Source organism: Equus caballus, chromosome 2 (assembly GCF_041296265.1).
Source record: "Equus caballus isolate H_3958 breed thoroughbred chromosome 2, TB-T2T, whole genome shotgun sequence".
Taxonomy (NCBI): Eukaryota; Metazoa; Chordata; class Mammalia; order Perissodactyla; family Equidae; genus Equus; species Equus caballus.
In genome coordinates this window covers 7,835,795-7,860,271 of record NC_091685.1, presented here as the reverse complement: position 1 = coordinate 7,860,271, position 24,477 = coordinate 7,835,795, and the positions used below count along the sequence as shown (strand labels likewise).

General features: G+C 53.6%; 1 protein-coding gene and 1 long non-coding RNA gene across 13 annotated transcripts in view; one reads left to right on the top strand and one right to left on the bottom strand.

Annotated features, from left to right (window-relative positions):
- The window catches only part of TTC39A (tetratricopeptide repeat domain 39A), a 52,227-nt gene that overhangs the window by 20,985 nt on the left and 6,765 nt on the right, over positions 1-24,477 (bottom strand). For 2 of the 11 annotated variants that reach the window (XR_011436354.1, XM_070260006.1), the window contains exons 1-5: positions 18,045-18,204; positions 10,933-11,037; positions 3,018-3,149; positions 2,067-2,143; positions 678-745 (exon numbers count right to left, since the gene is read on the bottom strand). Coding sequence is in view for 10 of the 11 variants with exons in the window: in XM_070260006.1 (XP_070116107.1) it covers positions 678-745; positions 2,067-2,143; positions 3,018-3,149; positions 10,933-11,037; positions 18,045-18,082 (420 nt within the window). In the remaining variant the exon portion in view is untranslated. Of the gene's footprint in view, positions 1-677; positions 746-2,066; positions 2,144-3,017; positions 3,150-10,932; positions 11,038-11,317; positions 11,467-13,209; positions 13,424-17,092; positions 17,184-17,524; positions 17,687-18,044; positions 18,378-18,410; positions 19,051-24,477 lie in introns of those variants that run through there. The other 9 variants (XM_023630114.2, XM_023630100.2, XM_023630132.2 and 6 more) reach the window with 9 other exon arrangements.
- LOC138923145 (uncharacterized) lies at positions 16,510-21,744 on the top strand. 2 transcript variants are annotated; one of them, XR_011436355.1, is made up of 2 exons: positions 16,510-16,800; positions 21,226-21,744. It is a non-coding gene; the product is annotated as an uncharacterized lncRNA (long non-coding RNA). The 2 variants fall into 2 exon arrangements; XR_011436356.1 differs by lacking the exon at positions 16,510-16,800 and adding an exon at positions 19,022-19,141.

The following is a 24,477-nucleotide window of genomic DNA, read 5'->3' as shown; positions in this document are numbered from 1 at the left end:
AATTTATATGTGCCTCTTCACCCCAATACACATATTTACATGATTATACATTATAATTATAGCCCGGGCTTTTTGGTAAAATCACGAGGTGATGGTTCTCATCATTACCTCTGTGTGGTGAGGAGCTTGGGCTCCAAGTTGACCAGACCTGGGTTCAAATCCCAGCTCTGCCATTGGCCAACCACGTGACCCTGGGAAGGTGGCTCCTCCCACCTAGGGAGGAGGCCTGTGAGGTGAAGATTACATAATGTACGTAAATGCATGTAAAAACCAACAAGCTATGTGTGTAAGGTATGTAAAAACTACACAGGGTAACAGATGCACAAAGCCTGGTCCGGCGTAGGTGCCATAAGTCAGCCTTCTGAATGAATCAAGTGTACAGCGGGCTTTGTGACAATGCCTGTCACCCACACAACCCTCAGTGGGAAAGAGAAGCCCTGAGAGGGGAGTGCATCCTGGTAGTAGACGGGAACGCGTGTGCTCAGTGTGGAGGGGGTACAGCCCATCCCCTCTGCCCCTGAGCCTGGTCAGGGCCAGGAGTGTTGGGGCGACTGAGCCCCAGTCCTTGGCTGAACCACACGGGGGCTGATCATGGCTGCTACAGACTCTTCTGGCTTAGACATGGTGATGGATCTCCTGAAACCCCCAGGCTGCCTGTGCAGGTCGAGGGCTCCTACCTGCAGGAAGGTCAGTGCTGCCCTCTGCAGCAGACATTCTGCGTAGCACACCTCCGCGTGGATTTCCTCTGCAGGGAGAAGACCAAAGCCCTGTGGCCTCACGGGACTCCCAGCAGGAGGCTTGGGCCAAGTCCTCCACGCCCACCTCCCAAAAGGCAAATGGAACATGAGTCAGCCCCCTCCCCTCCTCCTCCCCCTTCCCTTCTCACCCAGCTCTGGGAATGTCATTGCACTCACCACCGTCCCGGGTTAGCTTACGTTTCCCCCCAGTCTTCCACCTGGTTCCCCCACTCCACCACCCAGAATGTCAGCACAGGGCCCTGGGCCTGCCTCTCTTGTTCTCCAAGAATCACTGTATGTGCTGTATACCAACACCCCACAGTGCTGGGCAAGGAGAAGGTGCTGGGTTGAATGGATGAAAAAGAAGATCCTGATCAAAGCCACGGTGTGGGACTCAGGAAAGGAAAACCAACACAGCCTGGGGAATCGGAAGACTTCTAGAACAAAGCGCATTTGAGTTTGGGCTGTGAGTTGAGAAAGGACTGGAAGGATGAGGCAGAAAGAGTTTTCTAGACAAAGACCCAGGAGAGCCAAACAACACAGATGCTGGGGACAGCTGAGTCAGGGAAGGTTGAAACGGGGGTGACATGGTGGAGAGAGATTTAGGGGGCAGGGAGAGATGAGGGGAGGCAGAGGTCTGTTTGCAAAGGGCCTTGAACACTGATGGAGGATTGTAGGTTTGGTCCTATGGGCAGCAGGGAGCCATGCAAGGTTTGATGGAGGGAGTGGCACCATCATATGCCTGCTTTCATGCGGGAACCCTCAAGGGCTCTGGAGGTGGGGAAGGCCACCCACCCCTGCAGTGAAGAGCCCCCCATGGCTCATGGTTGGCTGCCGTTACCTCCCGGACTGCCACATGTGGCCACGGCACAAAGATGCCAGCCAGGCTCTGGCAGCGCAGACCTGCTCTCCTGCTGCCTTCAGCTCTCATCCCAGGGTGTCAGCCTCTAAAGCCACATTCCCCTCTGGGCACACCACGAGACCACCATGATAATCAAGCCAGTGGACCTAAGCCCACACACAATTCTAAGCCCTCCCCAGCCTGAGGAGCAAAGTGCACAGGACATGTGACAGCATTTTCTTTCCCCAACTTCCAGGTCCTGGAGAGGTAACGTGATCAGGACAGTGAGTCTTGCCTGCTCCCCTCTCACCCGAGCGACACTCCTCAAAAGGCCACAGGTCTGACCCACCCATGTCCCAGCATCTAGGCCAGGGCCCAGCCCGCTTGGCAATGACTGGGAAGATAACCGCCCCTTCCTGCCCCTCCCTGGGCCTGGACCCAGGCTGCCTGGGGTCGCTGGGGTGGAGAGGACATCCTGAATGCCACACCTTCCGTGAACTGGTCCAGAGTGGGGCGGTGCACCAGGTTGCTGAAGGAGTCTGTTACAGAGGACTTCCTCCGGTGCCTGAAAAAGAAAAGGGGGCCTCAAGTCACTCAGTGAGGGGGAGCCAGGGGCCCAGGCGGGCTCGGACTGCGTCTCCTGCCCCTCCCAAAGGACTCACACCCACTCAACTGCCTCCCCCAAATCCAGGCTTTGTCACACCTCTGCCCCTACCGTTGCCTCACTTAGAGGCCCCTTCCTTCCTTCCTCCCTCTCTTCTGGCCAGTTCCTAGTCACCCTTCAGGACCCAGCTCCAGCATCGCCTCCTCCAGGAAGCTTTCCCATTCCTCCAGCTCGACCCCTATGACCTGGGACCTTCCCTGCATGAGGCTGGGGTGTCACTGTCTGTGCCCATCTCCCCATCGGAGGGGCCGGGGTCTGATGACTCCCCGGGTGGCCAGAGCCCAGCACAGGGCCCGGCCTCAGGCAGGCATGAGAGTGTGCCCAGTGAATGACAACTCCACCTGTGCAGGAACATTGAGGGTCTATTCGTTTGCTCATTCAAGCAGTTAACGTGCACCCAACACCGGTTATGTACCAGGCCCTGTGACTGGTGTCTTCATTCAGTCCCCACAACAACCCTATCATCACACCCACTTTACAGATGAGGAAAGTTGAGTCCAGAGAGGGACTTGCCCAAGGTCAGAGTTATTACGTGACAGAGCCAGAATTCGTCTCCTCCCAATCAGGCCTGGCCCCTGGGAGCTGCTCACTGACTGGCTCAGACAACAAGGCTCCTGAGGCAGTCCTGACAGGAACAGTTCTTGGCACTTGGGGCCACGTCCTCTTAGCCAAAAGGAGCAGCACTAATAGTGGCATTTCAGGCACTGGGATAGGCGTAGGTGACAGAAGGATGGGTCTCACAACTCCTCATCACTGCCCGCCCCACAGCCCCGACCTCTGACACAGCGACTGCGCCTCCTTCATCATGTTGCCAGCAAGCAGGATGTCCTGAGGGTCAAAGGTCATCATGGCCTGCATTTCCAGGATGGTGGCATACGTCAGCGAGTGGTACATGCTCTCCTTGGTTCTGCCAGAGAGAAGGGACATGAGAGCGCCAACTCCTAGGACTCCAGAGGCAGCTGAGCCTGTGCTGGTCACCTACCATGCCCTCCCCCATCCTGCACGGGGGGACAGAGGTGTAGAGAGGGGAAGGGACTCACCCAAGGTCTGACCCTTCCACTGCTGCTCGCATCCCAGTTCCTCCCCTTCCTGCTGAGAGGCCCTAAGTGACTTTCCAAATCTGAGCCTCAGTGTCTCATCTGTTCCAGAGAGACAGAAGCAGCAAGACTGCTGTGAGGACTCAAACAGGGAGCAGCAATGTGTGGGTCTGAGGCCGGACTCCCCTGTGCCCAGGGCCTGCCTCTCGCCTTCTGCCCCACCTCCCACAGGCTGAGCCTAAGTCCCGTCTGTGGGAGCTCATCTATCCTCTAGCCTCCCCCTGGGCCTGCCCCATCCTTGGTCCCTGGACCTCACTGGCCTCGCCACCTCCTGCCTCTCTCATGCCATCATCTGATCACGTTGCTCTGGTTAAGCCCTCCAGTGGCTTATGAGATGAGGCTCGGCCGCGAGGCTCCACACGATAAGCCCTGCCCACCTCTGCAGTCCAGCCCTCTTGGCACTTCCACTTCTGCCCCATGATCTGGTCACATTCAAGACTGTACCTCTAACCACACGGAAACACACACGCTCTCCTCAAGAAAATCCCACACTTTCCCTCCTCCGGGCCTTTGCCTATGCTGTTCCCTCAGCTTGAAATGCCCTTCCCTACCCCACATCCACTGACTCATCTGTCAAAGCCTTCAAATGCCTCAAAAGCCACTGGGAATCCAGGGCTCCCTCTCAGAGAGCACGTGTCTACGACTGAGGCACAAATCACGCTGTATTTATACTAGCAGAGGCTCAGCTCTCTCTCCAGACCGTCAGCACCTCAAGGACAGAGCTTGTGTGGGACTCATCTCTGTCCTCAGCGCCAGTGGGACAGGGCTGGGTCAGATGGCCTCAGGGAGCCCTCCCCTCCTACCTCCCTGCCCTCCACAGCCCCAGACCCATCAACTGGGTGTGTAGGGGAGGGGCATTTCATCTAACACACGGAGAGTGCAGCAGGCAAGGAGAGATGGGAACAACCCCCGTCCCTCTCTGTACTTGGGGAAGCCACGAGTCTGGGCCTTGATTTATGCTTCTGCAAAATGGGGACAGTAAAGCTACCCTTGTCTGTGTAGGACTGGCTGGGATTCCCAATGGCTGGCACACAGTAGGTGCTGGAGCATTTTCCACCCCCTTCCCGACGCTCCCTCGTTAATTATTTAAAAAACTCCTCAGCACCAGGCTGATGCTGGGAGCTTCAGGGGAGACAGAGTTCCTAAGCAAGGTTTATAGATGGTTCTATTGTAAAACCACATGACACTACCCATGTGCCTGCCTTTCTCATTCATAAAACACCTGTAAATTAAGGTGCTTTTTTACTTCTGGGTGATACTATCCTTGGGAGGCAAAGGTTTTTGAAGGAAACCAAAGGCTGGCCCACCCCTCCCAGCCCTGGTAGCTATCAGGACACCTCCCAGGTCTTTGCTAGAACTGTTTAATCTGAGGGCAGTGGCTTGTGGAAAGGAGGCCATGGAACTCAGAGTCCCTCAGACACAGGCGTGGCCAGTTACCAGCTGTGTGATCCTGTGAGTCCTGTCCCCTCGCTGAGTCTCAAGTTTCTCCTCTGTAAAATGGATACAATAACGCTTCTCTCCCAGGACTGTGGGGGGCTTAAGTAGGATGCCCAGCCAGGGCTACATCACCAATGCTCAATAAATGTGAGTCCCTCCACGTCCTGCCGGGGTCAAGGGTTACTGCTCTGGATAAAAACTTTCTCCTTGAGGAGGGGTTTCCCAGGCGGCACAGGACCCACCCCGCAGGTAATCCCCTCCCCACAGGCCTCTCCAGCTCTCAGGCCCCTGCCTCTTTCCTCCCTTCCCAGCCCAGACCCAAGGCCGGGACTCTGCCTGAGCTACCCAGCCCCACCTGCTGAGCCCAGTGCATGCTGGGCCCAGAAAGAGGGACAGCCCCGCCTAGGCTGCTGGCAGGCAAAGCGGAATTTCTAGTTTGAGGGCAAAGGCCCTGACATGGCACCTGCAGCTGGGAATCTTGGCCTCTCCCTGCCCCACCCCCTGGAAGCCCCCCAACTATGATGTGGACTGGGATTCTGGGCACACAGGTACGACAAACCCCCAGACTTCAAACACCCCAAGTTTAGTTTGCACTCCACAAAGTTCTTGTTTGCACATATAGCATCCAGACCCCTGGCAGCTCCCTTCACCTCTGAGCTAGACGGAGCTCTGGGACCTGATGCCCACTTCCTGGGCCCAGACCAGCGGTCCAGATGGAGAGGGAAGTAGAAGAGCAGGGTATCGGCACCAAGGACTCCTTGGCCACCTGGAGGTCAGCCGAGTCCAGTGGGCTCCGGCCCTTCCCTCCTCTGCCAGCAGCCAAGGCTCAGGCCCTCAGTGGCTACTTGTCAGCCATCCTTGACCCCACCATCTGGGCCTCCTGACTCTGACCCAACTCCCCCTTCTCCTTCCTGGGGACCCCCACTCCCAGTCCCAGCCAAAGGCCTCAGTTCCCGAGGACCTCTCTGGGTGAGGCTGCTCTAGGCTGGAAGGCTTTCCTTCATCCGCATGGAACCGCCCACCCCACTTCCCGGTCCTCTCAGACCCCACCTCACTGCCCTCCTCTCCAGCCCAAGTACCTTGCAGGGGACCCATATCCCCAGTCCACCTTCCTTGACCCTGCCCTCTCCCTTCTGGGACCTGCCTCAGCTCTCCCCATTCCAGCTAGGCTGTGTGTCTCTCTTCCTGAAATATACTAGACCCTCATTCCCTGCCAGGCCTTTGCATAGGCTGCTCCTCTGCCTAGAAATGCCCTCTCCATCTGGCTGACTCCTTCTCATCCAGCCTATCTCAGCTTAAAGGTCACTTCCTCCGGGAAGCCTTCCAGAGCTGGCTTCACGGTTGTGTGATCTCTGCAGTTACACAGGGCCCCATGTCTAAAAAGGCCCCATGCTTGGTTTAATGCTCTGCTGTTGGAGTCTTGAAATCCTTACTAATTTTTTAACAAAAGACCTCATGTTTTCATGCAATGCACCCGGGAAATTACGTGGCTGGTCCTAAAGCCTTCCTGACCCACCCCTTCCCAGGAGCTGGGGTTCCTGTATAACTCTCCGCACCACCCTTATTGCTTGTTTTGCAGTTTCCAAGGAACCGAGAACAGCCACATCTTGCTCAGTGCTGCAGCCCCAGCACCCTCACACCGCCAGGCACACAAGGACACTCAGGAGGTGGCGCTGAATGAACCCGCGACAGGTGCCCACCACGGATCCCAACATGACCCCCTCATCGTCCCACGGAATGGCTCTGCTTCTGGAGTCAGATGATCCCACTCCCCCTCCCACCCACCCTCCCACTCTCTCCCTTATCACTCCCTCTGCCCCATCCCCCTCTCCAGCCTGGCCTCCTTTCCTGACCTCCCAACTTAACTTCCTCATACCAGCCACGCTCTTGTCAAAATATTCACTGCTGAGCTTCCAACCTCCTGCTGCCCCAGATTAGGAGCCCTGGGCCCAGGAGCCAGCCACTGTCCACTTTCTCTGCGCTGCCACTGAGCAAGGCTGGAGGAAGCCGCCAGCCGCACAGACAGGCACACACTGAGCAGGGGCGACCAACCTCGGCCAGGCCCGTCATGCTGCTCAGAAACTTCTCCCCAGTCCCTGTCGTCCCCCACACACACCAGCCTGGCCCCTCACTCTCAGCAGGGGCCTTTGCATCCACCCCACCCCCTCCCCCACCGCCTCGACACACTGTTCTACCTCCTTCATGCCTGGGGAGGCCTCCCATCCCAGGTAAACTCCTCTGCCTGCCTGAGATCCAAGACGCCGAGGAGGCAGAGCGCGGATGGCAGAGCTGGGTGGGCCTGGATTTGAATCCCAGCTCTGCGGCTTACTAACCATGACCATTTTTTAATCAAGGAAAACTAATGGAGCAGCTACCATGTTCCAGAGACAGCACTCATGGACAGACATAGCATGAAGTAAAATAAACTAGAAGCTACTCAAAGAAGTGACAACTAGAAAGCAAATATTGAGGGTGGGGGGGAGGGGAGCTTGGCAAGCCCGGTTACTCCCTGGAGCTGGAGGGGGGCAAACTATGGATAAGAATTAATGAGACACTGTGTGTACTGCGAGGAGCAAGAATGAAAGAGGACCCCAGCACTTCTGAAGATGCAATGGCTACGAGTCGGGAGGGGAGGCCATTTCTTAGCAAGAATTATTTCCTCTAGACCAGTAGTTCTTAACAGAGAGGGCAGGTATTTTTTTACTGCCCATCCCACCCCCAACATTTGGCAATTTCTGGAAACATTTTTTGGCTGTCATAAGGTGGGGTGGGGAGTATGCTAATGAAATCTACTGCTTGAGGGGAAAGCTCTTAAACTCAAAAAGAAAGGAAAGCTCTTGTTCTGGAAGGGGCAGGGGTTAAGACAAAGAGAAGCTTCACTGCCTTAAGTGTGAGATAAAAGGCAGCCTCAGGGGGAGACCGGTCTCTCTGCGCTGCCTCCTTCAGAGCAAGCGTTTCTTCTCAGGGGTCTGAGCTGCAGGACTCCTGGTAGAGCGCCCCCATGAGGTGAGGGAGGGTGAGGCAGCCTCTCAACCAGGAAGGGCCTGGGGGAGAGGGAAGGAGGCTAGAGGGGAAAGGGTGTGGGAGGGGGGTAAGGGGGACGAGGCAGGTGGCCAGGTAGAGCCCATTTAGGGACAGGTGATGACCAGGAGGGAAGCGGAGCCAGGTAGCCTTCCAAAGACACTGGGAGGGGAACCAGGATGTTCAATGAGGGAGCAGGATGGGGCTCAGCCTGCCTCAGACGTGGCCACACTTGCTGCAGACCCGGCCCTGCCCCACCTCAAGCCCAGATCCCCTCAGAGGGTAGGGATGAGGCGTGGGGACTGCTGCTGGAGGGACTGTTGTAAGACTCATGATCATCACGCCCTGGAACCCCATCGCTCCAGAAGCTGGGCCACTGACCCCAGACAGGAGAATGGTGGGTCAGTCAAGTCTAGAGAAACTGAACAGCCCAGGCTTGGGGAAAGCAGTCCCCCGCCTCAGCATCTGCTTTCCCCTGGGGCATGGGGGAACCAGGTGTGGCAGAGGCCAACCTAGAGCTGAAAAGAGGGGATTAGGCAAGTAGGCAGCAGACATCATTAGACCCCTGGCCCCTCAACCCTACCCCAATCCCAGAATTCAGACAGCCAGGGGTTCTCCGTCCAGGCTTAGGAGCAGAGGATTCTGCCCCAGAGAAGCTGATCTGGGGCCAGCTCTCAACCAGATCGTCCAAAAGCCAAGCCCATCAACCACAAAGCTGCTGGGCCCAGACTTTCCAGTCGGCCACGAGTGAGCTCGCTCTTCAACATGACCAGACAGTCAGGGACCATCAGGCATTTGAAGGAGGCCCCACGAAAAGAAGATTCCTCCCATTAAACAGAAAAAGGGAACCTGGAGAACACCAAGATTATGCAGAAAAAGAATAAAACATTTTTCAAAGAGATAATACTCTGTGATATTACTAGTAATAAATACTTGAGTGCTTAACATGCCAGGCCCTGTCCTAAGGACTCCCGTACTCCAGATAGAGACATAAAGAACAAAATGCACTCATAAACCAGGAATAAGACGTTTTTGGGAAAAAAAAGAACATTCAGAGAACAATGAGGAATACTAGGAAATCAATCATACAATTACACAAAAAAAGAAAAGTCAATAGAAGGATTTAATGATAAGGTTGAAGAAATATCCCCAAAATCAGAGGAAAAAACGATAAAGAAATGCAAAAAGTGTATGGGGGAGATAAAAGCTTAAAAGGGGACTGATCCAAGAAGTTCAATATCTAACTTTAAAAAAGCCCGGGAAAGGGGCTGGCCCCATGGCTGAGTGGTTAAGTTCGCACGCTCTGCTTCAGCGGCCCAGGGTTCCACTGGTTCGAATCCTGGGCACGGATATGGCACCGCTCATTAGGCCATGCTGAGGCGGCGTCCCACGTGCCACAACTAGAAGGACCCACAACTAAAAATACACAACTATGTACCAGGGAACTTTGGGAGAAAAAGGAAAAATAAAATCTTTAAAAAAAAAAAAAGAGCCCAGGAAAGGAAAACAGAACATGGAAGGATCATATGAGAGAATTTCCTAGAACTGAAATAAAGTCTCAAAAACAAACAAACAAACAAATAAAAAAGACCTACATTCCAGTACATCATTGTGAAATTTCAGAATTGCTGGAATAAAAGAGAAGATCCTAAACATTTCTGGAAAGGGAATAAAGATCACATGCAAAGTTAGAAGAATTCAGGTCCTCGCGGTTACAGCAGATGCTAGAAAACAAGGGTGTAATGCCTTCAAAATTCTGAGAGGGGAAATTATATTCATGCTACTCTTTCTTAGGGAATTTCTAGAGGACAAGCTCTGGTAAAATGAGGGAGGATATGAGACAGAAAAAGCCAGATCAAGGAACCAAGAGAGAAGCACAGGAAGTTCCAGGAGACCGCTGGGAGGTGGCCAGTAGACAGGTCTGTCCTGCAGGGGGCAGGTTTCCAGGAAAAGGAGGGACTGAGCACTTACCTGACACGTCTGAGCATTTAGGGAAAAACTCATGACACCATGATTGGATGGAGAGCTTATAGAGAATTCAGGACAGATGTATAGTAAATTAGGGAAATGAAAAAAGACAATTATTAACTCTAGAAAGGAAATATTGTACAATGTACAACTTGTCTTTGCAATGAACATTAATTACATACTTATAATAATGGAAACGTTGATTATTGACTTAGCCAAATATGATATAATGTTAAGAGGAGGGTGAGGGAAGGGAGGTGGGGCAGGGGTACAAGAAAGCTGAATTGTTGTCTACCAATAGATGATGTTTAAAGGTAAAAAAGAGAATTTTATAGTATGTGAATTATATATCTCAATTTAACTTCAGTTTCTAAAAAACTGAAAAAAGTGATAAAGAAAAAGCAGTATAAGCATATTATTTAGAAATTAGGCAGAGGCCGGCCCCATCGCTAAGTGGTTAAGTTCGCATGCCCCGCTTTGGTGGCCCAGGATTTCACCGGTTCAGATCCTGGGCGTGGACCTAGCACTGCTCATCAGGCCACGCTGAGGTGGCGTCCCACACAGCAGAACTAGAAGGACCCACAACTAGAATATACAACTAGGTACTGGGGGGCTTTGGGGAGAAGAAGAAGAAAAAGAAAAGATTGGCAACAGATGTCAGCTCAGGGCCGATCTTAAAAAAATAATAATAATAAAATCTGTTTAAAAAAGAAAGCAAGCAAGAAGGCAGTAAACACTAGAAGAAATGGTTAACCATCATTAGCACCCTAAAAGGATTGAATAAAGGCAACTCAAGCGTTTAGTGCTTTGGGGAAGAATACAGAAAAGGGGCTGTGTTAGAGTTGATGGGGGAGAAACCTCGAGTGGACTCAGTGGCAACAAGAAAGCAAAGTGGAAGAGGCCACGTGAACCTAAGGGGAAGGCAGTCACGGTGACCTTGGGGAGGGCCTGGTTGCTCAAGGGTGTGGAATGGGGAGCCTGAGCCATTTTTATGAGATTCCCAGGGGTCATGGTGACCCAGAAGGCCGAAGGCGTTCAGTTACACTACATGGAGTTCCTCTCACACAAGCTCTCTGGTTCACTCAGCCCCCATCCCTAGGCTCACACGTGGACTCACGGCTGGCGCTCACACACAGGCCCCGCCCCCAACCTGCACTGAAGCCTCACCTGGGCTTGAGGTAGCTGAGTGCTTCTGAGAACTGGTTGGTGAGGAAGAGGTCCAGGGCAGTCATGCACTGGTCCAGGGCCTCATGGAGGCTGCTCACAGGAGTCCTGAAGGGAGAGACACTGGGTGTGACTTGGGAGCCCTCAACCCCCATCTTGGCTAGAACAGAGCCTCCCAGGGCCCATTCAACCTCCCTGGTGGGCCCCGGATGCCTGTCACAAGCTCCTCCAGGCTGCCCACTCTGTACTGGGACACAAGGACAATTTGCACCCACCTCTAAGGTTCCTAAAGGTAGGAGAACAGAATGGGGGTGTCATCTGAGATTTGGTGGATGGGGAGGGGCCAAGGACAGGGGGGCAAGGAAGCCTGAGGGATAAGTAATCTTACCCCCTACAAGGGTAAAGGGAGTCTTTGTGGCCCTTCTGACCCATTGGGCTTTCTGCCCCCCTGGGGGGCACAGCCTGCCCACTAGGTCCCTCTTCAATCCTTTTCTTCCTCCTTCTCTAGCCTTCTCCTGCCCTCCTCAGGCCTGCACTCTAGAACCCCAGACACTGTCACAATGGGCTATGGTGGCAGGAGACCTACAAGAGCTGCCCAGGGCCTTTTGTGCTCAAGGGTCACCTTCCCAACGGCACCTCCTGACCCCCTCCCAGTCGTTATGCTTCTTACAGCTCTTATCACCCTCTGACGTGTGTTTTTTTCTTTTTTCCTATTTTTGTATTTATTGTCTGTCTCCCTCCACCAAAATAGAAGCTTTCTGAGGGCAGGAATCTTTGCCCTGTTCACTGTAGTATCCCCAGTATCTAGTATCGCTATAAAGTGGGCTTTTGATACATAGCTGTTAAGTGACTGACTGAATGAATGAATGAAAAGCCTAAGGCTAGGAGAGCAAATCCCTGACCCTTCTGGGCCTCAGCTTCCAAATTTGAAAAATGAGATGAAACTAGGAGATTCCAAAAGTCCTATCTGACGGTCTTGAGGATGGCTCTTCTCAAGAGGTCTCTTTTGAGTGAGAGTGGGTTCCAAAAAAGGGCCTCAATGATCTCACTGAAAGGAGCTCCTTTTCCTCAAGTCCCTTCTCCACCAGGTAAACTCCTACACATACCTTAAGGCCCATCTCTAATGTCTCCTCTTTTGTGATCCATCAGCAGATCTTCCCATGCAAACTGAAACACTTGTTCGTTCTCCCAAATCTGTTCCCCCCTAGACTTTGCCAGCTTAATAAATGATACTCCTCTACCCAGTTTCTCAAGCCAGAAATCTGATAGTCATCCTTGACACATCCCTCTCCCTGGCCTCCACGGCCTACTCCATCTCTAAGCCCTATCAATTCTACCTCCTGAACATCTCTAAATCCACCCCCTTCCACGCCCAGTGCCCTCCGGTGCAGTCCACCAGCATCTGTACCCAGGTCTGATGGAAGAGCCCTTCACTCTCGTCCCTCCTACTCCTTCTCTCCCTGTTAGACCACGTTACTCTGTACTTTAAGTCTCTTAACTCTCTTCTTTGCCATCTCTTTGGCTTTCTCTGTTAGAGTCTGAGTAATTTCTTTAGATCTTTCATTTCACTAATTCTCTTTAGGTATATCTCATCTACTACTTATCATGTCTTCTGAGTTTTTTATTTCAGTAATTATATTTTTCATTTCCAGAAATTCCACTTGGTTGTTTTTCAAATCTGCTTGGTCATTTGGGGCAGTATTTTGTTCCCTGCTTATTGTTTCAAGTCCATCTTTGATTTCTTAACACATTGTTTAAACAATTATTTATATTCCAAATCTCATAATTCTAGCCTCTTAGACTCTCAGAGAAACTCATTCTGCTATGTCTTCCTTCTGGTGTCTATCGCTCACAATGACTCATTTCTTCCTGTGTTTTGTAATCGTTCTGTGAGCTCCTATTTGACTGATCCTAAAGGGATCTTAGGAGGAGGATCTATTCCTCCAGAGAGAATCTGCGTTTACTTCAGCCAGGCTCCCTGGGGCACCACCACCCTGAGACTCTTATGTTACTTTTTTAGTTTAGTATTTCCGGGACCACAAAGGGAGTATGCATTCAAACCCAAAATTTGTGTGAGGGCAGAGCAATATTTATAATTTTCTAGGGAGCCTTTGTTTCCCCACCAGAACTGTCGTTTCCCTCTGTGGGTGGGTAGATATTTTTTCCTGGTCGACGCCCCTATTCACTAAGGGTACAGTGCTTGAAGGTTGTAGATTCCCGTGGTGGTGGTAGGAGGGCTAAGTTCCAACTCCCTTCATTGTCACTGGGTAGGCCCAGCACCTTATTTCTCATCCCTTGAGTGGCCGTTAAAACTCGAGGTTCGGGGTTTCTGGAATTGGTAAACTCTCCCAATTGCTGTGGCTTCATCTCGTTTTCCAGCCTGATTTCAGCCCCCTCTTTAATCTTGGCTTGAGAGGATTTGTTATTTCTGTGGGAGCTCAGGAATGTGTTTTAAAGGATATCTGTTGTAAGCCATCCAGCCTCCAGGTAGTTTCTATAAGGGAGAATGTTGTAAGCGTTGTTCCCTCTAATCCATCCCTCTCATAATAGCCAAACTTATCTTTTTTAACCCAAATCTGACCACGTCACTTCAGGACCTGAAATCCTTCACTGCCTTCCCATCACTCTGAGGATAGAGACCAAGTTCCTCCCCATGGCAGAAAGGCCCGACCGCAAGCAGCCTCTGCCCCTCTCTTCACGAGGTGGGGACAGTGTTTGCCTTTCCACCAGCTTCGCCCAGTGACTGGTGCTCAGGGCACCCACGTCTGTTGGATGAATCAATGAAGAGGCAGCGAGCACCTGCCGCCCGGCGAGTGTAACTGCATTCTCTCCTTGAGCCCTCACAAAGCCCTGAGAGGAGGGGCTATCACCCCCACTGCAGGACAGGAAACTGAGGCAGAGGAGAGGTGACTTCGCCAAGATCACATACCCAAGCATGGCTTCTAACCCGTGTCTCCCTGAGCCAGTGCCCACCAGCTCCACCCCAGGGAGTTGTCCATTATCCTGGCTTAGGTCCATGCCAAACAATTCCAGAGGCAAGAGCCTGCCTGCCATTTCTGCACACACCCCACCACCACCAAGGAAGAAGTTTTGCCCGCTTGGTCTACCTGGAGAGAAAGATGGACAGAGAGATAGACAAACAGATGGACAGACAGCGCAGAGCCTTATTCCCTCCCCTGGCAGCCCCAGTACCTCTTCTGCTTAACTGTAGTGAGGGGTCTGAGGCGACCTCACCAGACTGGGCGCTGCTTCGGGGCGGCCCTGGGGCTGATTTCCTCCCTCTCCCCTCCCACAAATACCCACTAATCTCCCGCTCTGGGTCAGGCCTGGGGTTGGGTTCTAGGGACGCAGAGGTGACCCAGACCTGACCCAGACCTGGGCCTGCCGTTGAGGAGCTCAAGGTCTATAGAAGCAGGAGCGACAGATGCTGGCAGAGGCAGTGACAGCCAGAGCCATCAGGGCTGAGATCATGGGAATGACTGGGGGTGAAGAGGTCCAGAAGTGGGAGTGGGGCACTCAAGGAAGCTTTCTAGAAAAGACGGCGCTGAATTGAGGACAAGATGGAGAAAGACGTCCAAGAAGGGGAAAGAGTGCAAGGAAAGCACTGGAGGCACGACATCATAGTGAGGAGGAGGCACAAGGCAGGGTGGGAAGACAGAAGCTCGGCAAGGCCTGCTAAGTGGAAGACGAGGTGGGGCGTCCTGGCTGGCAGGGGGCTCAGAAGGACCAGGGACCCTGGCCCTACTTGACTTACTAACAGCATTAACAGTGACCCCATCAGCACCACGAGATTATCACTTCGCGTTATCTAAATCGATGACTGCTCCGCTTCAGTCAGTCCTCCCACCAGCCCTGAGAGGCAGCCGCCCTTATCAGCATTTGACAGATAAAGAAGTGAAGACAGGAACCTAGTCTCCTCCTAGGAGCCTGAGAAAAGGCAGAAATGCTTTCAGCAAAAGCAACCTTGCCAAACCCTTCTCCTCCCCTGGCAGTGACGGAGGTCCCCACTTCTCTGCAGGCGGCCCCACGTCTTCAAGGCATTTCTGCTCCAAGCCACCTTGCCAGGCCGTGACCAATATATTCCTGAGCTCCCGAGTGGTGATGGTGGCCTCTCCACTGTGCCTTGAGGAAACTGAGGCATGGAGGAGCATTGAGCTCCTGGACGGAACATGGAGCAGGGCTGGTGACCAAGCCAGGAGCTTTGGCATAGTGGGGGAGGGGCACTTGAGACCCAAGTGAGAAGGGAGCTGGACGGTGGGAGGGTGTGTCAGGCCTGGAGCCACCCCACTCCCCTCTTCTCTTCCACCTCCCGGCTTTGGTCTGTCTGGAAGCTGCCACCTTAGTGCCTGATGGGCAGAGCTGGGTGGGGCTGGGGGATCTCAGGGTCCCTCCTACCCTAAGGGCAGTCAGGGTGAGGCAGGTACAGGGCAGTACGAGGAAGTCACTCAGGGAGGTGACTGGAGTCAGAGCTGGCTTTTACTCCCTGCTCCACCACGAGGGGGAACTTTGGTTCAGAGGGTGAAGCAACCTGTCCATGGGGACCTGTCGCTTCCAAAGTGACCTTTCTAAATTGCAAATGTGATTGTGACTCTGCTTCCTGAGTCCTCATTAGCTTTGCATAAAGTATGTGGCATGGAACGACGTGGCATGCCTAGTGCAACATGGCCTTTGAGAGTTTTGAAAGCAGACAACCCTGGACTCAAGCTGCAGCTCAGCAATTACTTCCTGGAGAAACTTGGGGAGATTCTTTAACCTCTATGAGCCTCAACTTGCTCGTCAACAAAATGGGAATGACAGTGCCTACCTCCCAGGGTTGTTGTGAAGAATAACTGAGACAACGTAAAGTGCAATCAGAAGTACTCAGGAAATGGTAGTGATTGTTATTTTTTTTCTAAGATGATATATTCCATCATTTCTTCTAGGGAGCAGCACAGCTTTTATAATGAAACTAAGTAAGTTGAAAAGATTGAGCGCACCTATCCTGTGACCCAGGAGCCACTCCTACGGGGAACCTAGAAGACCCTCACGCATGTGCAAAGGACAGCTGTAGAGAATATTCACTGTTTGAATAGCAAGACACTGGGAACCACCTCAGTGTCCATCAAGAAAGCTGGATAAAGAAATAACTGGATGTCTCTACATCGGGTGGTCTATCACACATCAGGGCGAGTGGGGACCAGAGCTAAAGGATCAAGAAGGCTACATGTCAGAAACCTGAAGCTGAGCGCGAGAAAGCAAACTGGAGGATGATTCATGCTGTATGACTCCACTTACATAAAAATTGTAAAGAACAAACTATTTTTTAGCAAAAGAATAAAAACAGAGAAATGATAACACCAAAACTTCAGGACGGCAATTATCTCTGGAGAGGGGCCGACAGGGGCTTCAGTGGTCTCTGCCATGGTTTATTTCTTAAAAAGAAGAATATGAAATAAATGGAGCACAATGTTAATATCTGAAAATGCTGGGTGGCGAGAGCATGGAGTTCATTTCATTATTTGCTGTATTTTCCTGAAGGTTTAAGATATTTCATAATTTTTAAAGGGGTGGAGATTTAAAGCTTGGTTTGTTCACCGCTGACTCTCATACACAGCGTTTGGGCCCAGAGCAAGCCTCAGGAAAGCTGAGTGACTGAATGAGGGGCTATGGCAAAGGTGGAATTGCTTTGCCCTGCTCTGCTCAGACCCCACCAGGGTGGCACCGACCAGGGGCAGGGGCAAATGGACCTGAGCGGCTTCAAAGAAGAATGGGACCTGGAGGGCATGCAGGGGGCCAGGAATGGTTCAGTACGAGGGAGAGCTGCCAGCGCTACAAGAGCGAGCTGGAGAGGCCACAGGAGCCCAGAGTTGCAGAGGGGACGCAGGCAGGGAGGTGAGTGTGCCAGGAAGAGGGATGAACGTGGGAGTTCAGGATTCTTTGATAGGTGTCCTGCTCCACGCCTGCCTTCTCTCCTGGAAACCACTTTTCTGGGCCAAATGGGGTGGTGCTCATCAAGGCTGGGGAGAAGGGACCTAACCAGGCTCCAGATTTACAAATGCAGCCCAGGGCAGGAAGGGAGCAGCCAGCTCAGTTTCCGTGTTTTCCAAAGGAGGGATCAGAAGTCTGGGGAGGATAAAGGATTTGGCCAAAATCAGACAACACAATCCTTCAAGACAAGACTCACCAGGCAGCCCTCCCCCAGGCCAGGGTCCACCAGCCAGCCCACTTCCAAGCCCTCAGCCTGGGGCGCGCACAGGCCCTGTAGAGGCCTCCAGCTGACAGCTGGCACCAGCCTGGTTACCTCCCTGGTCATGTGTTAGCCCTGAGGCCCTTGGCAAATATTGACCCTGGTGATGAGGCTCCAGATAAGGCGGGCACCCCCACCTCACCTGGGCCGGATCTCCACCCAGCAACCTCCCCGCAGCGGGGGGTTCCCAACAGCCGGGGTTCCCAGCAGCCACCCCCTTCCCACTGGGGCCCAGGAAAGGCAGAGTCGCCACGTCTCCCAGCAGTTGGCAGCTGTCGCCGCTGCAGGGGCAGGGTAGGGGTCCCACAGGGTCCCTCAGTGGGGGTGGGGGTGGGGCAGGAAAGCCTTGTTGGGAGTGACAACACCCACTTTTACTACCCCGGTTCCTGCTGCGCCCAAGGGGCCGGTCGGTTCATATCTTCGCCTTTTAACTCCTCCAAATAACCCTGAAGACGAGGCAGTGTGGCCTGCGGGTGTGGACCCCGGCATCAGACGGAGCTGGGTTCTAACACCAAGCCCACCTCTCACCTCCTGGGTGACCGAAGACCGGTCAGTTAAGAGCTATGCCTCAGTTTCCTCGTCCGTAATGGAGGGGATCACAGAGCCCACCCACAGGTGTAAACGCCACGAGGAGGACGGCGGCTCTGAACGTGGCTGTACCTCCGGCTTCGGGAGAAAGTTGGGACCAAAGGGGAGTGACCGACCCGGGCCCCGGCGCCTCCCCTCTGCTCCTCCTTTCTGCAGCCCCCCGCGCCCAGGCGGCGGCCCCGGAGGTCGGGCGGGGGGCCGGGCGCCGCAGTGCGGCCGCGGGCGGGCGGCGGGAGGCCCGGCCCCAGCCCCCAGCCGCCCCGGCCCGCCGCCCGCGCCCCCGGGGCCGCCGCGCACTTACCCCGCGGGCAGAGAGCCCGGGGCGCCGGCCGTGGTCATGGGGAGGGCGGCGCGCCCGCCGGACGCCGCCGTGGCCCAGGTGCTGCGCCGAACCCCGAGCCGGGCGCGGTGCGGACGCGGCGGCCGGGGAGGGGCGCGCCGGGGGCGGGGAAGGCGGCGGGGCCGGGCCGGGCCTCGGTCTGCCCGCCCGCGCAGTGGGGCCACGCCGCCGCCCGGGGCCTCGGGCCCAGCGGGGCCTGGGCGGAATGCGCCCCATCCCCGGCTCCGACAGGTAAGGGCCCGGCGCCCGAGGTCTGCGGGCCGGCCTGAGCCCCTCTGCGCGCAGCCCCCGGCTCCCGGAGCCCGCTCCTGCCGCGCGCAGCCCCACCTATTTGGAGGCAGAAAGTTCCCGTCCGAGACCTGAGGTCTGCCGCCCGTCGCTCTCCCCGCCCCCACAGCGCCCTCCACCGTCCGGCCGCGCTGGCGAGGGGCGTCCGTGCAGACAGGCGCGGCCTCCAGGCTCGGGCTTGGATTTCCATCCCGGCCGCGGGCGTTTGCAGGCCCCCAGAGGGCGGGAAAGAATGCGGTTTAGCACTCTGCTGGCCAGCAGTCCACACTCGCCTTCTCAAATAATCCCCATCACTGCCGTTTTACAGACGGGGAAACAAGCGCAGAGTTCATGTGACCTGGTCATGGCCACTCACCTAACAAATGTCAAGTTGCGATTGGAACCCAGCTCTCCTGACTCCGCAGTGCACACTCTTGCCTCTGGCCCCTGGGTCCCCTTTCCCCTGAATCCACGGTGCCTATATGGGGGTCACCTATGACACTCAGTTATCCACTGGGCGCACTGCCTTGCGGTACGTGTCTAGGGCCAGGGCGGAAGCCAACCTGGTCCTCTGGCAGAAAGAGCCTCTGGCCCACGAGGAGTTAACCAGCCGCCACCTCTAGGCCCCAGATGCTCTGAGCCGTGACTCATCAGAGCACGTGGCTGCCATTAGAGCTGTCCCTTCACAAAGGCAGGGGACAGAAGGAGGTGGGACTCCAGCGCCCCTGGATCAGCCTTGAGCCCCAGGACGTCAGAAGAGGGAAGAGGAGGAGCCTGCAGAAGCAGCCATGGTGGGAAGAGGGCTCCAACCAAGTCCCGAGAGAGCCAGGGAGACTGGGCCTGGTGGGAGGGGTGACGCTTAGGGGATTACTGTTTAAATCTAAACAGGCTGCCTGGAAAGGTAGTGAGTTCTTAATCTTACCCATATGTGGGCAGAGGCCAGATGCTCACTTTCAAGAATCATCCCACCTCTGGGATTCTCAGACAAAGGCATGGAAAAGATCATTAACTATAAGGGCCTGGCTATGAAGACATCCACCATCAGCCATAAGAATCCAGATAAGGGGGAGAGCTACATAGGCTGGAGGAGCGCTATGTAGCCTGGAGAAGGTGGGCACAGAGCTGAGCCTTGAAGTTTATATTATTTATACACAATGAAGTAGGGAAAGGGTGTACCAGATGGGAGAACAGCATGGATGAGAGCATGGGGACGCCCAAAGGCACACTGATGACAGCTGGAGTTTGTGATGCTGGCAAGACCCGCAATGTGTGTAAAGAGGAGCCTGGGTGATGAGGTTGGGGAGCCCTAACACTTGCCATGCATGTTCAGATCTCTAGGCCTCTGCACACACTGTTCCCTCTCCCTGGAACGCACCTTTCTCCCTTGTCACTTATTATTCAGAAGCTTATAATTAGAAGGCTTCTTTTTTTTTTTCCCAAGGAAGATCAGCCCTAGCTAACATCTGCTGCCAATCCTCCTCTTTTTGCTGAGGAAGACTGGCCCTGAGCGAACATCCGTGCCCGTCTTCCTCTACTTTACATGTGGGATGCCTGCCACAGCAGGCTTGATGAGCAGTGCCATGTCCACACCTGGGATCCAAACCAGCGAACCCTGGGCCGTGGAAGCAGAACGTGTGAACTTAACTGCTGCGCCACAGAGCCGGCCCCAGAAGGCTTCTTTCACTTTTTTTACTTTTCTAAATTCTTTTGTTGAGGAAGATTTGCCCTGAGCTAACATCTGCTGCCAATCTTCCTCTGTTCTGTATGTGAGCTGTGGTCACAGCATGGCCACTGACAGACAAGTGGTGTAGGTCTGTGCCCAGGAACTGAACCTGGGCCACCAAAGCAGAGTGCAGTGAACTTTACCAGGCCACCAGGGCTGGCCCTGAAAGCCTTCTTTTAAAAAAACAAAATACAATTTTACTAATATAAGATTGCCAGGGTCCTCCCAGAGCCTTGGGAGGGGGTTCTACATTAGCTTCAAGGTAAATATTGACCACACTCAGCCAACATTTATTAAGAACCTGCCAGGGGCTGGCCCAGTCGCGCAGGGGTTAAGTTCACACATTCTGCTTCGGTGGCCTGGGGTTCGCCAGTTTGGATCCCGGGTGCGGACATGGCACCACTTGTCAAGCCATGTTGTGGCAGGCATCCCACATATAAAAAAAAAGTAGAGGAAGGTGGGCATGGATATTAGCTCAAGGCCAGTCTTCCTCAGCAAAAAGAGGAGGATTGGCAGCAGATGTTAGCTCAGGGCTAATCTTCCTCAAAAAAACAAATAAACAAAAAAAACCCTGCCATATGCTAAAACTTCTAGTCACCCTATAGGTTTCAGTTCAGATGCTGCCTCTTCCAGGAAGCTCTCCTGCCCTGGCTGGGTCAGGAGCCTCCTGGGCACACACTGCCCTAACCCCTTCTGACCTACCCTAATCACCCTGGCTGATAGCATCCGTGTGTGGTGATGGTGGAGGGAGGTTTGTATGTGACTGGCTCTGCCACCAGACTGGGAGCTCCTGGAGGGTCAGACACATCTGTGTCAAACACCAACAGCGGGCCCAGCACTTTACAATTTCCCTCTGACATAATGATTATAATAACGACTGATGTTCATTCATCCAATGCTTATTACGTGCCACACATGTTACACATATAACATGGATTATCTCATTCACTGCTCACTTTTAGCCACTGCTCTGAGCCTCAGTTTCCTCATGAGTAACATGTTAATGCAGCCTGCTCCAAGGGGTCGTTGTGAGGATTAAGAATTCATGTCTGTAAGGTGCCCAGAAGAATGCCTGGCGGGTGGCACAGAGCCATGTGGGTGCTCTGGTGGCGGTGGTGGTGAGGCACTGCTGTTCCTCTCCCCCTTTTACAGATGACAGCTGAGGCTCGGCAGGCAAGATACGCAGCCGAGCTGCTTTCTGCGCTGGAGCTCTCCCCACACCACAAGAGCTGGGCCACTCACCTGCTGGGTCCGAGCCTCAGAGTGGCCCACCCCTCAGGAGGGGTCCACCTGGGCATTTCCTGGCCCCCAGCAGCTCTGGCCCAGCCCCAACCCTGGCGAGTCTGCGAGTCACCATTATTTCCTCCCACCGGAGATGACCCTGCTCAGGTCACCCGCCCCTCCCCACCACCAGCTGATTACCGAGCCCTGGAGACCAGGAGAGCATCCTGAGTCCTGGGCCCCTTCCTCCCCTGCTGGGGGACCTGTTTCCTGGTGCTTTGTGCCTGGCAGATGCCAGGCCTGCTTTCCTCCTTCATTTTCTCCCCAACTTGCAAGAACAAATTGCTGGGCTGGAGCACTTCTCAATGGCCTGAGGACCTCCAGGGACCGCTCTCACCTACACCACCTCTCAGCTTAAGAAGCCCCTCAATAAATATCTGCTTAATGAAACCTCCTCAGAATGCTCCAGAAAGCTCTGTAGTAGTTTCATCTGCCATCATACAGAGGAGAACATTGAGGCTTGGACCGAGTGTGACTTGGACTCAGGTCCAGCCACAGCCTGAACCCAGGTCTCAACTCTATCCTGTAGGGAAAGTGTGTGGAAATGGGGGGAGCAGGTATAGAAATGGGGGTGTGAGCATGTGAAAAGTGATGCCGTTGTGGCAGAAAGAGCTTAACCTGTGAAGTCAGCCTTGCCTCTCCCTCTCTCAACCCTGGTCTTCTCTTCTGTAACCTGGGGTAATGGTGCCAACCTCTCAGGGATGCATCGAGGTTCACTGAGCATTACTCAGGTGACCCCTGGTCCCCTTCCCCTATCTCAGCTCCCTTCTCAGTCCCTTCCTGCTGGCCTTTCCCCGACATGAAATGGCCCCACTCCCACCCCCACCTCATCATGTCTACCAGCCTAGAATTCCCCTTCAGAGCCCTCCCAACGCAGCTGAGCTGGTGACTGTGAATTGGGGTTTCTTAAAGAGAGTGAGCCCCACCCAGCAGGTTACAGGCTTGGGCTGGTTAATAATTTACAAGTAAACAGGCCCATCAACAAAGGGCACTTGAGGAGGAGGAGGACTGACTGCGACAGTCACAGTTCTTAAATATTCCCCGGGGAGGAGCCCTTAGGGAGGACCTAGGCCTACTCGTTGGCCGAGCCTCCTCCCTCCCCGTGGACCCTGACTCCCGCTTGCCGTGTGACCTTGGCAAGTTTCTGCCCGACTCTGACCCCTTAGGTTCCCTCTTCCCACCAAATATAAAGGAGAGAGAAGGGTGGACTAGGAGCTCAAGGGCCCTGCCTGCTCGGATGGTCTCAGTTCTGGGATCTGAACTCTTCCACAAAGTCTGGTCTCCAGGAGCTGCCAAGGGAGGGTCTAAGGAGGACCCCTCGTCAGGCACGAGGGACCGAGAACAGTTCTGATTGAAAGAAGAGGCAGAGCCCTAATGAGGGGTTTCTGGCATTGAAAGGCATCCTGTTGGAGGTTAGAACTTGGGCTGCAGAGCCAGGAAGACCTGCTGGACTCCTGGCCCCACTACATCCTGGCTGTGTAGCACCAAGCAAGTCACCCGACCAGCTTGAGGCAGGGCAGGGAGTGGTTCAGAGAGCAGGTTTGACCTGCCCACCCCAGCTGACACCCTGGACCAGCGACTTCATCTCTGAAATGGGGATCATGATGGCACCAACCTCACCGGGTTGTTGCAAGGATTAAACGAGGCAATATACACAAAGCACTTGGAACAGGGCCTTATTGTTATTCTTTGAGCTTTAGTTTCCTCACCTATACTGCAGGGACAACGGGATTGTTGCGAGGATTAAATAAGCAAAATGGACCTGAAAGGCTTTGGAACCATTCATGGCCATCCAGAGAAGAGAGATTTCCCCTAAGATGTGCACCCAGATCTGGCCAGGACCACAGGGACAGCAGCATTCACTGGACACCTACTACATACCTCAGGGCAAACATGCTACCTTGGGCACTGCTAGTAGGGATAGAAAGTGGCATCCTCCTTCTGAAGGGCCACTGGAATTACAGACCAACAGCTTTAGAAAGATGACCCAGTAACACCTGGGCAGCAAACGTGTCTTAAGAAATAACCACAGCAGCGGTTAAGTTTGCATATTCTGCTTCTCAGCGGCCTGGGGTTCGCCAGTTCAGATCCCAGGTGTGGACATGGCACCGCTTGGCAAAAGCCATGCTGTGGTAGGCGTCCCACGTATCAAATAGAGGAAGATGGGCATGGATGTTAGCTCAGGGCCAGTGTTCCTCAGCAAAAAGAGGAGGATTGGCAGTAGTTAGCTCAGGGCTGATCTTCCTCAAAAAAAAAAAAAAAAAACAAAAGAAAGAAAGAACCACAAAGTTCGGTGCACTCTGCTTCAATGGCCCAGGTTCAGTTCCCAGGTGCAGACCTACACCACTCATTGGTGGCCATGCTGTGGTGGTGACCCACATACAAAATAGAGGAAGATTGGCACAGATGTTAGCTCAGGGTGAATCTTCCTCAAGTGAAATAAAAAAAAGAAAGAACCACAGACACAAACAAAGATTTGTGATATAAGGATGTTCATCATAGTGTTTTCTATAATAAAGACAGAGCTGGAAATAACCTAAATGCCCATCAACAAGGAATTAGTTCAAAGAATGATAGTGAATTTGCAGGGTGAACTATTCTGCAGATAGTTACCTTGTGTTAATAAAGAATTTATTTGCCTGGATTGCTCCATTGTCTCCTAACTAGCATCTCTGCTCCTACCCCTGTCCCCTGATTGTCTGTTCTCCATGCAGTGTCAGACCCATTTGGTCAGATCATGTCACTCTTCTGTTCAAAACCCTGGCTCCCCATGTTGCTCAGTATAATGCTAATATCTTCTCATGCCCACGAGGCCCTGCGTGACCTGCACCCCTTATCTCTCTGATACCATCTCCTTTTACTCTCTCTCTCACTCAGTCACATGGGTCTCCTTGTCGTTCTCCAAATATGCCAGGCACGCACCCAAATATGCCCTTTGCACTTGCTATTCCCTCTGCCTAGGATGCTCTGCCTGCAGATATTCACCTGATGACTCCCTCACCTCCTGCAGGCCTCAGTTCAAATGTCACCTTCTCCATGAAGCCTTCCCTGATTATTCTATTTATAATGGAACCCTCACCCTCGTACTCCCAATTCCTTTGCCCTGCATTATTTTTTCCATAG